Source organism: Chenopodium album, chromosome 4, assembly GCF_948465745.1.
Source record: "Chenopodium album chromosome 4, dcCheAlbu1.1, whole genome shotgun sequence".
NCBI classification, from domain to species: Eukaryota; Viridiplantae; Streptophyta; class Magnoliopsida; order Caryophyllales; family Amaranthaceae; genus Chenopodium; species Chenopodium album.
The window spans coordinates 30717455-30734773 of NC_137837.1; the positions used below are offsets into that span (position 1 = coordinate 30717455).

The 17319-nt window shown below is 36.8% G+C and overlaps 2 protein-coding genes and 1 long non-coding RNA gene across 5 annotated transcripts; all 3 read right to left on the minus strand.

The window, feature by feature from the left end:
* Positions 1–3756: 3756 nt before the first annotated feature.
* On the minus strand, positions 3757–7151 carry LOC145627831 (protein FAR-RED IMPAIRED RESPONSE 1-like). The gene is made up of 2 exons (XM_081680177.1): positions 6953–7151; positions 3757–4385 (listed from the first exon to the last, which is right to left on the minus strand). Exons 1-2 carry the CDS (start codon positions 7149–7151, stop codon positions 3757–3759), a joined length of 828 nt encoding a protein of 275 aa, XP_081536303.1.
* Positions 7152–7232: 81 nt separating this feature from the next.
* On the minus strand, positions 7233–8309 carry LOC145627832 (protein FAR1-RELATED SEQUENCE 8-like). Its single transcript, XM_081680178.1, has one exon. It carries the CDS (start codon positions 8307–8309, stop codon positions 7233–7235), a length of 1077 nt encoding a protein of 358 aa, XP_081536304.1.
* Positions 8310–11806: 3497 nt separating this feature from the next.
* On the minus strand, positions 11807–16262 carry LOC145626895 (uncharacterized). 3 transcript variants are annotated; one of them, XR_014111145.1, is made up of 6 exons: positions 15853–16262; positions 15460–15578; positions 12930–13812; positions 12704–12758; positions 12338–12617; positions 11807–12180 (listed from the first exon to the last, which is right to left on the minus strand). It is a non-coding gene; the product is annotated as an uncharacterized LOC145626895 (long non-coding RNA). The 3 variants fall into 3 exon arrangements; XR_014111146.1 differs by having other exon boundaries at positions 11811–12180; positions 12930–13007; positions 13273–13812; positions 15460–15990; XR_014111144.1 differs by having other exon boundaries at positions 11809–12180; positions 15460–16260.
* Between the last annotated feature and the right edge of the window lie 1057 nt (positions 16263–17319).

Genomic DNA, 17319 nt, shown 5'->3' on the forward strand with positions numbered 1-17319 from the left:
AATCTTAACACAACGTTGAAGCATGCCTTGTCATATCAACATCACTCATCAATCATAATTGTCATTGCATCACGAAGTATGAAGTGCTTAGCCTCCATGCCTAAGTTACCGAAATACTTTCATCATTGAGTCAATCATTGAGATAGCCTAGGATGGATTAATCCTTGTACCTTGAGAGATAGTATCAAACAACATTTGATTAAGCTCATTCAACATGCACCCTCAAAAACTTCGCTTCTTTCTTTTTCGTGTCTTTCTTTTTCGTGAGAAAGTCGGTACCCTCCACAAAAATGACGGAAAACTTTTGCTTTTTTGCATTTTCGAGTCGCACGAGTCATGAGTCACACGTGTCATTTCACTTCGAGTCGAGTCAACCTCGAGTCAATCACAGCGAGTCAAGTTTATACCTTGAGTCGTGTCAAGTCAATGAGTCAAGCGACACTAAGTCTTAGGTCAACCCTAAAGAAAGATAAGGAAAGTCCTATAGTCAAAAATATAAATGCAGGTGCATCCCAGCATGCGAGGACATTCCCGGATTTTGTTTGAAAAAAACCGCGAATATGATACAGGAGATTCCTCCAAGATAAGAGGAGTTACATAGATCAGTAAATTAGAGATGAAGAGCTTTAATTTACAAAAGACTTGAGCATATTTGGTTGAAAGGAAACGACCAAGCTCAAAGTTCGGAGCGAAATCGAGCAACATCGGCAGTAAGAGCAGAATAGGGAAGACCCTACTTAAGCACCAGACGAAAACATCTAGTGTCTGGCAATAGATTTCAGCGCCTGGCGCTAGATTTCAGCGTCTGGCGACAGAGCCAAATCGGGGCGCCAGCAACTTTTCAGCGCAACATAACGCTCAGCCACTCATAGCACTTATTTCAACCTCTTTCAGCAATTTCGGGTTCCTTGGTACGCTAGTTAGCCCCTATAAGCAATTTGACATGATTAAGTAGTCAGCTTGATTACAATCGCAATAAGTGATCGACCTGACGAAAGATCGTCTCACTTAGCTTAAAGCGCCTAAACATTGGCTCATCGCAGAAACACCGACATAATGGTTCACAAGCATCATAAGCGCTGACGTACTGGCATAGCGGAAGCAAGTTCAAGCGAGCTTTAAAGGTTGACAAGCGTTGGTCTTCGGAAATTTTTCTTCGGAATATTATCGCAATGAATATTCAAGCATTCAAGCTCTTTGCTGAGAGACGCGTGGGCATCCTATTATCAAGCTCTTTGTTCAGAGACGCGTGGACATTTTTTTCAAGCTCTTTGCTAAGAGACGCGTGGGCATCCTATTATCAAGCTCTTTGTTCAGAGACGCGTGGACATTTCTTTCAAACTCTTTGCTCAGAGACGCGTGGGCATCCTATTATCAAACTCTTTATTCAAAGACGCGTGGACATTTCTTTCAAGCTCTTTGTTCAGAGATGTGCGGACATATCCAAAAAGCTCCAATGTTCAGAGACGAGTGAACATCAAAACAGCAAGATGGTGTTCCCTAGATTGTGGAAAGTTGTCAGAATAGCGAAGCAGCAGCAAATCGGTTACTTTCAGAGACGTGTGCTCGACGGTGCAAGATACGCGTTTCTTAACTCTCTTATCTGTTTAACTGACGCTAGTTTGCAGGTATCGGCGTTACAAGAATGATTTAGGATCGCAGAACAATCTGAATCATTCTCCGTTCCTATCGATACTTTGACTTTCGTTTTCGAAACTTGCGTTTCTCCAAACTCAGTCAAAGTGGGGGCTTCTGTTGACACCCATTTGTATCTCCCCAAAACCAAACCCGGTGATGAGTATCTTTCTCGTCGAATCATAATCGAATGAAGTGAAAGTGTGGAAAGTCTAGTGTTGCGGATAGTTTTAATTTCTTTTCTTTTCTTTCTGTTTTTGAAAACCTATTTTAAGAAAAACAGCCAATCTAGTTTGGTTGGTCCATGATATGGGTCCAATAGTAGTGTAGTTGGATAGGGCTTGAAAAGAGCTTTCCATTGATATATTATAAGCCCAATTCCGATGAATATTGAGGAAGTTATTGCCAAATTACTAAACTAGGCCCGGTTTGAGCCTTATATGCGGCCCAATGATCTAGAGGAGGGCCCAATATGGATTTATCATTCCTAATGCAATTACGAATGGTTTTAGTCTTCTAGATTCTTCTAGAAGGTTCTTTTCATTCCTAATTCAATTAGCATTGATAAATTGACTTTTATTGACTTTTTAGAGTTTTAATCAGAATAAAAGAATGTTTTTGAGGAAAATACGATTTTATCCTCCTGTACGGTCAATTTCTATATGATTTTAAGAAAACGCATCAATAATAAAGTTAGCGCCAAACGCCAGCATTAGCGCCTGACGTTACGCTTGGCGCCTAGCACTAGCGTTAGCGCCTGGCGCTAATGTCAGCGTCTGGCGCTAGCCTTGTTATTGCGCGTCTGAACTCTGTTTTGATTTTTTATCTTTTTGGCTGATTTTCTCTATAAATAGCCTTCTAAAAACTCCGTTTTCATTCACCAATTAGAATTAATTCTCTTATTCTCTCTAAAGTCTCTCTCTCTCTTCTAAACTAGCCTTTTCTCAAAATACAAAATTCCGCACTCGCAAGACATAGATACACCTAGCAATATTCGAAGTTGCCTTCGCCCTAGACGTGAAAGGTTTTAATTTCTGAGGGTTTGGTCCCAAATATCTCTCTTTCAATTATTTAATTTAATTTAATTGTTGTTTATTATTTTCTTGAAGTTACTAACGCGTGTATTTTGTTATTAGAAAGAGGTACGAGGCATCCAAGTAAGTACTTTATTTGATTTATTGATATTATGATGTAGAAATCATGCTTAGGTTGTTATTTGATACCTAGCGTCATGTTAGGGTGTTTTGATCTTCCTAGTATCATGTTTAGGGTAACGACTAAAAAATGCTAATATCAAGTATGATTAAAAGTATGATGCTTTTTATTATCTTTCCTAATAGTATCATGTTAGGGCTAAATATTTGATTTTTATTGTTTAGCGACATGCTAGGGTTTGTTATTAATCTTGTTAGTATCATGCCTAGGATCTTGCTATTAATATTATGCTTTAATATGATTTTGATTATTATTATAATTGTTATGATTATTTTAATTATGATTATTATGATGATTATTATTTTTATTGTTATTATGTTGCTTGATATTTATTTTTATTGCTTGATCACGCCTTTTATACATGTTTAAAGGGAATTGGTACTTGTAATCACGCTTAATAAGATAATTAATAATCTTGTTAGGGTTAATTTGATTATAATTCAAGTGATCGCCAATAATAGTTTTATTTGTGCATTAATATTCAACCAACATAGATTAAGCAGGTTTAGAGTTAATCCTATTGATTGCATGTTAGTCAGAAAGCGCACATGAATACAATCAGAATAAAGTAGAGGCCTATTATTAGGGCAGGTTCAATCTCTTTTAGGTTGGATTTGTACCTTCATCCCCGAACTACCAGTCAAGGTTCCAGACCTATTGGAGTTGACGATCTCCTGGATCGTTAAGGGGTGTAACCTTCACCCTGTGAACAGTTTACAAGTTCCTAAAACTTGTTGGCGACTCTTTTGCTCTATCTTCTTTCCCTTTGGACGCCACCGTACTTTAGTGTATGATCACAGTGGGGTTCAAGCTAGGGGTAATGCTTGAAATATTCCCCACACGTCCCCATAAGATTGTGATAATTCCTCACCTCATCAGTTGTCAATGGATCATGGTAAGCAACTTTTACCCGTGTGTGTTTCCGTTGTACATCCTTCCTCCAACGACGAAGTATATATACTTCTCAGAAACAATCGTTACTCCACTAAGATCATAAACAAGAATCATATGGCGACAAATGATTCCGTGACACTCAAAGTGTTTACAATCACATGCAACTTCATCAGTAGTGGTATTATATAGAACCCGGTAGCATCTACGATTCTTTGTCACGGACTCCTTCTTTGCATATTTAGGCTTGATCCAAATACAGTCCTCAATGACAAACTCGATTTCACTAGAACCGATTTCATATTGATCTAGGCAACGAACATACAACATCTTCTTGCATTGTCCCTGAACTTCTTCTAATTTTGCATCCCTATAGCACTTTTGAAACAACACCTCGGCCGGGAAATCAGTCACTAAAGGCCTCACATACCGTTGTGTGTTCGAGTCTGCCATTCTTTTGGCCTCTGCCCTTAATTGCATAGCATCGCAGTACCGAATCACAAACTCAGACAACGTCATATTCCTGTCAACATACCCTTTGAAGAAATGATTGAAACTCTCAGAACGTTGCGTCGTTTTCATCCCGGCCCAGAATAAATGTTTCAAATATGCGGGAATCCACATAACTCTTTCCTCATAAAGCCCTATTTGAAATAACTCCAATTATTAGTTTTTCCACAATAAATAACTTTAGTCCTAATAACTTAGCCACATACAAACATCAACAACATGGGGAAACAAATGCTTCTGCTACCTGCAAGTACTAATTACAGTGGTACAATTAATTGACATAGTCAAGTCTCAAAATTGATAGTGGTACAAAATATTTAATAGTGGGACAAAAATATGTTAAAAGTCGGTATAAAAAATTAACATTGCTACACATTATTTGTAATGGTATAAAAATAATACCACCAGTACAATTATACTTCTCAGTGGTACGTAAATTTAACTTTTGATGCTTACTGCCGATAATGCACAGCAGCAGACCATCCAAACTACTCACATCAATTCTTATATTTCATCAAGAACAGGCACTTACTCAAATATTAAGATCATCAACTACACACCCTGATTTCAAAATCGTTATCCGGAACCAACAATGGAACAATCCCACTCTCATACTTGTAAGCACCTGGAGTGCCCAACTCCTTCAATGTCACTCTATGAGCTTCTCCCATGTTCACTTGCACACAAAATCTCAAACAAAATTAATAGTAACACGGCTACAAATGTAGCCTAAAGGAAAATCTTGTGTTTTTTTGAATAAGATGGAATAGACTCAACAACAATACAAAATCACAACACCATTCCCTGGAAACGGCGCCATTTTGACGAGGGTCGGAACTAGGTCGTTGAAACTAACCCTACTCTAGGCAAAACAAAATTTGTAATCTCTCAACACACCCTTATAAAAGTATAATGGTAAGTCGAGGGTCGAACCACTAAGGAATGGAGGGCGATCTTATATTGTCAAGTCAAGCTATTCCGGAAAGGTGACGTAGGGTTATGATCAACCATTTTCTTCTAGGAGTTTCTTGGAAGAGGTTTTTGAGAAACGAGTTAATTTGCTAGGATCCTACATGGCCGTGAATGATGAGAAATATGAGAGGAAGGCTCGGGAATCCTTGGAACACGATCATAACCTGAAAATACATGAAAACAAGCAAATAAAAGGGAAAAAGACCAAATAAACAAAGAAATGCACAAAGAAAGAAAACTAACTAAAGAAAGCACAAACTAAAGAAATAAAGAGCAAAACTAAGGAAAACTAAAGAAAAGAGCTATAAAAGAGCATATCAAGCTATTTTCCTAGTGGTCTAACTAGCGTCAACTACGATAAACTCTAGCTAGGAACGTCACAAGACACCTCAATCGTTAAATGCAAGCCACAAATCAATGGTCCGTATCAATATGAACCTACAATGCAATCTAGTGTGAATAAGTAGGGTGATCAAGCCTAAATCAAACACACACATGCACATAATCAATTAACCAATTTAATCACATCATCAACTCCATCAATTTCCCCAAATTGATATCAATCCATTACTCATATATGCTTCACCATTACCCTAGCAATCAAACTACTCACAATCCATAGAAATCAAGATAAAAAAAAAAAAAAAAAAAAAAAAAAAAAAAAAAAGCTAAACAACAAATTCATCATGATCAAATTAAACAAACTAAAATCAAATCACAAATCAATCAAACTTCAATCACACTTGAACATTCAACAAAACAATTGAAATCAAACTAAAGATCAAACTAAAGATTGAATGATAGAAAATGAATCCTTACAAACTTGATCAAAAATCAAAGGAAATGGAGAAATCTTCAATCATCAACAATCCACCATGAAATTCTCTCACTAAAACCTAGAGTTTCTCTCCCTAAAAATCTCTCTAATTTGATCTAAAACTAATTCTAATTCTATTCTAATCATTCTCTCTCTAAAAATAGAAGGAAAAACTATATATAGTAAAACTAACAAGAGAAAAGTTAGTTAGATCATCCAAAAGAAACCTCGGAACGTGCGGTCGCAACAAGGGAAAGGCGCGGCCGCGAGAAAAGGGGTATGGAACAGGGGCCCTGGCAGGCGCGCTCGCGCCACCCAGGTGCGCGGCCGCACCACCCTCGTGCGCACCCGCACCTGACAGCAGGGGAGCTCCCTCTTCTTTGTCCTAGCTCATCCTCGTGCGCTTGTCTTGGTGATGATGATGAACAACTAAGGTAGGCAGTCTTGAAATGGCTCTTTTGGTGGGTTCATGCCAAAGATGATGCCCCCACCGCATGCATGCACCGATCTCATGAACTTGTTCCTTGCATTCCTTCAAACTTGAGCTGCAAATGACAAGCAAGAGGCATCCAAAATGATGAGAAATATGAGAGGAAGGCTCAGGAATCCTTGGAACACGATCATAACCTGAAAATACATGAAAACAAGCAAATAAAAGGGAAAAAAGACCAAATAAACAAATAAATGCACAAAGAGAGAAAACTAACTAAAGAAAGCACAAACTAAAGAAATAAAGAGCAAAACTAAGGAAAACTAAAGAAAAGAGCTATAAAAGAGCATGAAAATCATCCTAAAAGAAGCCAAATGAGTGCCATAAATGACAGTCATCACACCCTAAAAATGGTTATAAAAAATCATAAGATTACTCAAACAACATAAATTATAAACCTTTACGAATTGTAATAAACTAACCCTCTAGCCAACTGTTGTCCTGTAGTTTGTAATAATCAACTGCATCACACCATCGACCTTTAAATTCAACATCATCTAAACTACCGTATATGAGGTTCTCAAAGTCATCCTTTACATCTTCGTACTCGTCATGCTTCACATACCTACCAAACTTCTGAAGGATGTGCCATATGCGCCACCTATGGCAAGTGTCAGTCATAGTAGAATGAACAACATTCCTAATTGTCGGATCTTGATCCGTAAGAATCAATGTAGGGGCTTTACCGCCCATACAATGCAGTCATGTCCTCATCACCCACTCGTACGTTTCTGCGGTCTCTCGAGAGATCAATGCACAACCAAACAATATACTCTGTCTGTGGTGGTTCACACCAAGAAATACAGCAAAGGGCAAATGGAATTTGTTAGTCAAGTAAGTACTATCAAAACAAACACCATCGCCAAAATCCTCATACGCAGCTCTACTCCTCGCATCAACCCATACAACATCCTGTAATGAACAATCCTTCCCAAACCTACAAAGATGAAAAAAAAATTGATTTTTTGCACTCATTTTGTTAAAGTACTCAATCAACCCATTTGCATCACCCTCAGTAAGCTCCAGCCTCTTTTTTTCCTCCTCGGCCACTGCATTCGTCAAGTCTTTTTGAGTAAATGTCATCTGATCCACCCCATTCCGTTCCCTAGCAAAACATCCATACAATTGGGAAACCTTCACCCTTGACTTCTTAGCTGAAACCACCTGTATCACCAAGTGCTTATTGTTAACAACCAAATCGTGCTTCTTGTACATGGAAACATCCTTGGACTTTTCCGGGGTACTTTTATAACCAGTGTGCTCCAACTTTAGCCTATGAACAACCCAATTCCCTTCTACATTCACACTAGCATATAACTCCACAAGACATACACACCTTTTGGTTATCCTATGTGTAATTGTCTCCTCATCTTGAATCAAGCCTTCCTTCAATGGATCAACTTTACGCTTCCTAGAAGGTCTTCCATAGCAATCACAGGTCCACTTAGCATTCCTCCGCTGCTTACAACACTTCCCACTACCTAATTCCTTCTTCACCTTCACCCATCCAGAAGCAGCCCTAACTATGTCAAACCCCTTTTTCCTAGCATAGCTCCAGAAATAAGTATCTAACTCATCCCAACTACCAAATACCATGCCCAAAGTTGGGGGTGGTATTTCCTCTTCCACACCGAAAACAGTTTGCACCATTTCCCTACCCTTCTTTGGTGTTACGAATGAAGAATCTCCTCCCTCTGCCCCTTCACCATCAACATCGTTTTCACCATGTACTTCCTCATAATCTGACCCCTCATTTCCTCCATCATCTCCTTCTCCCATTTCATCCTCCTCCTCTTCTGTAAAACCATCCCCATTCTCTACCCCCTCATCATAAACATTTACATCATCCTCTCAATCATCCTCACCATCATCCTCACCATCATCCTCTTCTGTAAAACCATCCCCATTCTCTACCCCCTCATAATATGCATTCTGCCCTAATTCGAAGATCACACAATACCTAAAGCCAAAATTATAGAACAAATGCCATCACTATCATCAATTAAAAAAAATTATTACCAACATTATCCTATAAATTTACCTACATTAGCCTATCATCAATTATAAAGAACAACAACAACAAAAACAACGATAAAAATTAAATAACAAACTTACCCACATAACAAACACAATTTGGACAATAAACACAATAATTACTCAATAATAGATTACCCACCTCTACCAATTAACAAACATAATTACTAAATTACAAAAACTTAACATAAACCCTAACCTCCTCTTACCCAAGCTTTAATTTTTAAATTCCACAATTGCTTTAGTTGATTACCTCATTAGCGAACAAACAACCCACAAAGCAAAGAAACAAACCATAACTAACCATCTCAGAGTCGAATCTCAGTTCCCTTGCGCAACCATGCCCGTCTTCTCCATCTTCCCGAATTACTTCCACCAGATCGACACCCAAAATATCTACTAGCCGATTACTCATTCTACTAATCCACCGCTGCACTTAGGAGTTCACATTTAATAAAGAAAATTGCTTTGTTGAGCTACATTATCGCCATTGAAGACCTTCTTCCAATTTTTTTTTACAGACATGCTTACTGACTTTTGCTTTACAGTGATAGAGTAAATAGTTTTCCCGCTTCTTTTTTCACTCCCCGTTACACATCATTCACCCCGTAATGAAGATGGCCCACTTGCATGTTAGAAAGTTTCAACAAATTGCAAAACTGTCATCCTATATGCCCCAAAATCCATAGTTGCTATGCGCCAAGACTTAACTGCATAGGAATACTTGAAAATTTGCATTGGTACAAAAAATAATAGTTTTCCTAACTAAAAGCAAATTAATCAGAAATATTTCAGATTTACGCTAAACCACTTAGAGTGACTGTCATGCATATTACTATCAAATGCATTTAGGTCAGAAAATTCATGATTCACATGTGCTTACTATAAATCCGAGTAACTTGCCGGAAGTTACTCCGAAGGCGCATTTTTGTGGATTCATTCGCATTTTGTATTCTTTTATGCGAGTGAAAAATTTGCGTAAAGCTTTTATATGTCTCATTCTATCTTTGGACTTTACTATCATATCATCCCCACACACTTCTATCTCTTTATGCATCATATCGTGCAAGAGAGTCGTAGTTGTTCTTTGGTACGTAGCTCCTGCATTTTTTAAACCAAATGGCATGACTGTGTAGCAATATATACCCCAAGGGGTAACAAAGCATGTCTTTTCTTCGTCTTCTTTTGCCATTTAAATTTGGTTGTAACCTGCGTATCCATCCATAAAGGATAACATCGCATGTTCAGCCGTGTTATCTACCAATATGTCAATATGTGGTAGAAGAAAATCGTCTTTAGGGCTAGCCTTATTAAGGTCCCTAAAATCGACATACATGCAAACTCGTCCATCCTTTTTGGGGATTGGGACGATGTTCGCCACCCATACTGGGTAAATACATACACGAATGAAACCAGCGTCCAATTGTTTCTATACTTCTTCTTTTATTTTTGATGCAATATTAGGTTTCATTCGTCGAAGTTTTTGTTTTACTGGTATTGAGGTAGGGTTCAAGGGAATGGGGTATGTTCCGCGATTTCCCTATATATTCCAGGCATGTCCTTGTATGACCAAGAGAACACGTCTTCGAATTCTTTGAGTGTCGATATGAGGGTCGATCGCTCTTTCGGATTTAGAGTTAAGCCAATTTTGACTTCTCTTTTGTTTTCATTGGTTCCTATATTGACTATTTCAGTTTCTTCAATGAAAGGGTATTTTTGTTCTCGTTCATTCATTAGTTTAACCAATTTATTAATGTCATCATCTTTATTAGCTTGATTGTTATAGCATTCGAAAGATTCAAGAGAAGGCATATACTCGGAAATAGAGCTCATATTATTAAATTCAAAAGAGAGTACATCAAGAGAAGAATCCTTTTTGGGATCCTTACCCTTAGAACTAGAAAATAAAGATTCAATAATGGCCACAAGGCCTAAATTTTCAGCTTCTCTAGAGTCTATGCTAGATTCATCGTCTGATTCTTCAAACATCTTCCCTTCGCCTGTGATGATCTACAATTTATCGCCTTTGTGATTGGTCCATTTAATAGATTTCCTCCATCCATGCTCAAAGGTTTCATTAGAAGGGGTAATCAATGAGGTTGGGTCAAAAGCTTCATTTTGAATGGCATTCTGATTGGTCATTGTAGTGACATGATTTTGCTCTAATCCAAATAGAAAGTTAAATGCTTGCCCATAATAGCACCCTAGAATTGTGTGTTTTGATTCAATGATTTTAAGATCGTCATTCAAGAAGTAGCAATCGTGGAATATTTTGAATCCAGGCTTCTTGATTCCTTCTAGAATTAATGGTTCTGGAAAGTCGTAGCATGGGTAATCTTCTCACTCCCTAATGAATTTTCCATCAAGGGTTCATTGGTAGGATGGGAGTAAAGTGATTATCCCTTTCTTGTTGTTGTCTCTACGTGTTTTGTTCTTTGCATCGTGAGACTCTAGTTCTTCTTTGGTTGGTTAATATCCCAATCCAAAGGAGAAGCTTTTCTTTGGGATAGGAAGTAAGAGGGATTTCTTCATTCCCATTCCCAAAGGCATCCTAGGAAAGTAACTACTCTTGAATAAGATGTTGTTTATTATCTTGGTAGAATATGGATCAAGCTTGAATGATTCTTCAAGGCTTTCTTCCATTTCGATTGTGTAGATTGGCTCTGCGGCAAATCCTCACATGTCCTCTTCATCATTATCATGGTTTGTTTCCAAAAAAGATCGGTTATTTATGGCTATATTGAGTGGAGAAGCATGTATAGTCATAGGAAGCCCTTGATGGTTCAACCTAATCATTTGATGAAGTGAGGATGGTATTGCACCAAGCTCATGTATCCAAGGACGTTCAACACTACTACAAAAGGCGTGCTTTTTAGACGCTTTTCAGCCTTTTTTTTGACACATAAAAGCGTCGAAAAAACGTGAGTCGAAAATTTTGCTAGACACAAAAAAGCGTCGCGAATTTCGACGCTTTATTGTGTCCAAATTTTTATACGAAATGTCGCAATATGCCCAATTGGCGCACTTTCTTAACTTTGGCGACGTTTTTCACGTCAATAATCTTAAAATTGGTGACGCTTTTCTATGTCCAAGTTTTCATACATTTGCTATTTAACATTTTTGCAACGCTTTTTCCTGTCCATATTTTCTAATTTGGGGACGCTTTTTCTTGTCCAATTTTTTTTTAATAAAATGTCTAGAATACCAAAATAAAATATTTTATTCACTAATAATTATTTCTAATATATTAATATTACAAACAAAAAAAAATACATATACAACAAATTTATGCCAAATTTTTTTATTACATATAAATATATTATAGCATATGTGCAATATCTCATTGTAATGGGTTTTCTATTACAACAAGTACAATTCCAACTTATGCTTTATTCATGACTAGTTGTAGTGGAACAAATTTGGAATCACTAATTATTGAAATCTTTAAATAGCAAAATTCTCTCATGTCCCAGCTGCTTTGCCATCTGCACACCCATTCTAGCTGCTGCCACCTCAGCTTGTTCAACACCCCACCGAGCCTTCAACCTTCTAACAGCCGCAGCCACAACGCACCCTGCATCATCCCTTAACACCACGCCCAACCCAATCTGGTTTCCTGCAGCCATATTAGCATCAGAATTTATTCTGACCGCACCTGAAAATGACAGCCTCCAATCAGAAAAAACAAATTAAATACCAAAAACAAATTATTAGAGGTGGACCAACTTTGATAGCATCTACTTTAAGTGGAAAGAATAAAATAAGAGGCAAACCTTCCAACATGGTGAGAATATATATGGTGCATTAACGATGTAATAAGTATCAGTGTTCTCTGGATAGTTCAAGTCGTCGATAGTTGTTATTACAGTCAGCAGCTGCAAATGAACAGAAGCAATAAAATTATGACCAATCTATCCATCAAATCTCATCTTAACTAACTCACCTTTTTGCCTTTAGATTGTCAAATATAATCAATCCCATTCAGCCAATGACTATGAAATCCATCCGCAGTCATCTCAGCTCGAGAATAAAACTGATACCCCACATCAGTTCCTGTACATTCCACAAACAACAGAATCAAGTTAGTCTCAGGACTGAGATAATAAGAAATTCATTTTGCTCGGGTTACAAGCACCAACTAGGAAGAGAACCAATTGTCTTCTCAGGATACAATATTTCATTCTTCCCTCTCATCTGTCACCAACACAGTGTAAACAAGTCAACAGTGAATGTAAGTACAACTTGTAATGATTTCACAGCAGGAAGAGTCTAGAAAATGCATGGACAACAATCATATGTGCCTCACAACAACAGCACCACAATATATTTTGCAATGTATGAGTGATAAAGCAGAAGGTAGTTTACCTCTTTTGAGTAGCCTGAAAGTCCTACAAGCTGAGAGTCACGCACTTTTCAATGCAGATCCGCAGGAACTATTGGTTTCTGGGCAAATGAAATTACTGGATTAGAATGTTAGATCATACATACAGGGCTCCTCATGATAATCCACCCCACATATAAAGACTCAAACTTCCTAAAAGACATTATTGAATAGGGAATTAGTGATACAAAAGAGAAATCTGCACCAACTCAGCCGATTAAACACTATCTAAACCCAAAATCACACAGATGTAAACAAGAATAAACAAAAAAATCTCTAATATAAAAAAATATACGGAGTATAAATTGAAGAATAAAATCACCTAACCTTCTCCAATACCCCAGACTTCTGCAAAATCGGTAATAGAAGGTCTCGCCATGGATCTCAACTTCGTAACTCCAAGATTTTTCACTAATCCTTCTACACAAAATAATCGAGCAATTTGGGGATCTAAGAGTTTATTAGTAAAATCCAAGTAATGAAAAGGAGTGATCTACTTTTTAGTAGTCAGATCTCTAAGTAGTAATATGTGATATATAGGAAAGGAAGGAAGTAGAGAAGGGTAGGACTTTTGATGTTTAGACTTTGGGTGGAGTTTGGTAACCTCAAGTTACCCATGAGATTGATAGCCTAAAGCTTTTCATTATCATTGTAATCCTTTGACTACTTTCAATCAAACACTATCAACCTTTCCTTTAAATATTGATTCAATTATCCAAATTAATATCCAAGTTAAAACAACACATATATAGGTTGTCGACACCATTTAGAGTAGAGTTGTTGGCTTTAACCATTAAGAATCGAGTTTCAAATAGAATGTCTCCTCCATAATTACCCATTATCTGAGTCATCCACGATAGCTTGAACCTGAATACACACATAAAACACATCCCCTTACACGTATAAAATATACAATTACTAAATCAACAAACTTTCAAGCTCTCTCTACAAGCAATAATTGAATTGAATATAAACAAATCGAGTTGTATATCTATAAAGTAAATTTGTATTGAATTAAGAAAACCGAATCTAGTAATATCGAATAGATCAACAAAAAACCAAAATAAATAGAATTATGGAGAAAACAAACAAGAGCTAAATAATATACCCAAGAGAGAGATGGTAGAGAAGAGCCTAGACAGCAGCAAAAATAAAACACTCAAACCAGCTATATCAAAGTCAGAATTTTTTATACAAAATAAGAATTATGATCATGAACTGATTCACAAACGAGCCAAGATAGACAGATATCCTTCTTTATTATCCGTTATTATAATAAAGAATATAAATTATCACAAAATAGACTGACATTCATGATATTTCATATACAAGCGCTAAGACAAGGCCCTCACAAAATTGTTTCAGCAAACACCTCTAGCAAAATATCTTACGATTCAATTGAAAAGGGAAAATCTCAGAGTTAATAACTAAACACCCACCAGATCGAGAAAATAAAAATGGAATATCTCCTATAGTAGTTAAGTTACAAAGAATACAAAAACAAAGGATCAGACTAATCAGCTAAACCCAGAACAATTATGAGACAACTAAAACTATAAATTTAGAGTTCTTATCTCATTCATCATCTCTCAGTTGTACACATTACAGTCATTTGGACTACACGAAATGAGTGCAAAAATGTAACAAGTATTAGGCTGAAACAAGATAGCTAGAAACCATAGACTAATGAGACTTTGCTTGTGAATACTAATGAACTAGCAGCAGTTATAATTAAAGCAATCAAATTTGTAATGTGTTCCTTTATTGATGCCCATGTATTTAATTTTTACCATCACTTTGCTCATTAGGCAAAGAAAATAATATAAGATCAGAAAAAAAAAAAAAAAAAAAAAAAAAAAACAAAACAAAACAAAACAAAACAAAACAAAACAAAAAACAAACAAAAAAAAAACAAACAAAAAAAAAAAAACACAAGAAAAATAAGAAAAAAAAAAAAACAAAAAAAAAAAAACCTATTAGCAATAAACAACTTATCAGAAAACATAACTTTAGAAACATAGATATGTAATAGACCCTAATTTGGTGTTTCCATGTTGTACAAGAGAAGGGGGAAGGTGTAGGGGCAGAATAGGCCAAGCATATCAAGTCTCCAAAAGTCTCTAGGGGATAGTAGCAGTAGCCTAAAGTTATCAACGCACCTTGTAAGCAATCTGCTGTTATATATCAATCAAAATACTCAAGCTTTATCTCTCAAACCACTTTGTTCATTGATACAAAGTATTATTAACTAAAAATCCTAGTCTATTACAAGTACAAATATTGCATCATCTTTTGCTTCCAATAAATTTATATTGGAATGTATAGCAAATGCACAACACACACTTTCATAAAGCATTCCATTTCCCATGTTGCTAGATGTATCAGACATCCTAATTAAGTCATCCAAAGTTCTATAATTCGTTGCAACTAAAATTAAAAAGTTCATGAACAATTGAACAATAAAATTCTATAGAATGATCAAAACAGTAACAAAAAAAGAAGAATAGAACTTACCTTGGTTTAAGTCGACTACAGAAATTCCCCAAAACAGAGCCAAAATATCTTGAATTGAGGAGCATAAACTCTAAATTGCTTTGAGTTGTGCGACATAAATATTTTGCAATTAAGGAACCCTAAGTTCAAAAATGAAACACAAAAATTAGTAATTTTATAATTCGTGCAAAAATTAACAAGAAAAAAGTAAAATTCACCAGATCTAGAGACTAAATGCAAGAGAATCGAGTCTAAACCCTAATTACTATATAGGCCAACGAATTGAATCAAATTTTAGTGCTTATTGGTCGAATTTGCTAGAATTTTTTATATAAATTTTGTTGGAAATCACTGTAAATTGAAGAAATTAACAGGGAGAAGAGAGGAGAGGAAGAAATTAACAAGGATACGAACAATTAGATTAAATTTCTTTGAAGTTATGAGATCTAAGAGAGAGAGAGAAAGAGAAAGAGAGAAAGGGTTTCTTATGCGTGTCAGTGTGTAGGTACAAGGCTATTTCTGGTTTTTTTTTAAATGTTCCTTATAGACCGTTTTTGGGTTGCCTTGAGTCACGTGCTGAAATTGTCGACGCTTTTTCTTGTCAAGAAGATAATTCGACACATAATAGCGTCGATAAAATGTGGAAATATGTTTTTCCACTGACGCCCCACTCACTGTGTCGAGCAAATAGCGTCCAAAAACCAAGGGATTTGTAGTAGTGAAGTAGAAGGTTGAATGTAGGTTTAATGTCCATAACATGGAATTCAACCATCTTTTGAATTGGGCTTGTGGTAATTGGTAGCTTAACAGTTCCACACACCGATCTTTTCGAGTTGTCGTAGGCCCTAATACTTTGTGTTGTTGATTGAAATTCTTTTTCTGGATTAAGGCCTAAATATTTCGCAGTTCGCAATGGGCATACGTTTACGGCTAACCCATTATCTACCAAAGTAAGAGGGATGTTGTATCCCTTGCACCCCACAGTTAAGTATAATGCATTATTGTTCGTAGTGTCTTTTAAAGGCAAATGATCATTAGTGAAAATGATTGATTTACCGGATTTTTCGCTAGTAAGCAAGCTAACGAGATCCTGAGGGGTCGTGTCTGTGCTTACAGACAAGGTCGTTAGAGCATTCATAAGAGAATTTCTATGTTCTTCAGAAGTAGTTAAGAGTTCCCAAATGCTAACATTCGCCTTGGATTGGCGAAGTTGTTTAACCAATGGATCTTCTACCTCAAGTGGAGGTGGTATTGTGTTTTGCATTTGACCTTGAGTTTTATTTTGTGTGGTCAAAGATCCATTTGGTGGTGGTGGTGCTTGGTAAACTCGCCTAGAACGAGTTAGATGATCTACCTCATTTGGATTAGTCGTAGGACTCACAAACCAACTTTCTACTAGAGGCTTTGGATGTGCCTCCATTTCAAGATGTTCCATGAGTTTTGCTTGATGTCATTGTTCATCCAAGGAGAGATTTGGTAGGTTTTGTGACTTCCCCAAGAAATGATCCCAATCAAGCGCTCCATTTGTCTCATTTTGCAAACAAGATGGAGGTGGGACGGGCGGCATACTTAGAGATATATAAGTTTTGAAAGTCGTCGCCCCATAATCCACATACTTCGTTAGTTGCCCCTATGAGTATTGTGGCTAGAGGTTTTTCTATAGGTGTGATATAGTCCAAAGGATTGAACGTACCACTTCCCATATAATCCTCATCAATATGAAACACCCCTAATGGGGATGCATTATTGTTAGGTTTAGGCGTGGGAATTCTCTCGTCGTTTACTAAATCTTGTATTTTGTGCTTTAAGATGTAGCAACGTTTAGTATCGTGCCCAACGCCCCTATGATAAGCACAAAAGGCATTACCATCCCATTGAGGA

Bases quoted from the DNA above. Each gene is read 5' to 3' on its own strand.
- LOC145627831 (XM_081680177.1), bottom strand. From the start codon at position 7,151: ATGACTGACACTTGCCATAGGTGGCGCATATGGCACATCCTTCAGAAG. The intron at 4,386-6,952 runs GTTAGTTTATTA...TATTTCAAATAG, and splicing joins GGACAACAGTTGGCTAGAGG to GGCTTTATGAGGAAAGAGTT.
- LOC145627832 (XM_081680178.1), bottom strand. From the start codon at position 8,309: ATGGGAGAAGGAGATGATGGAGGAAATGAGGGGTCAGATTATGAGGAA.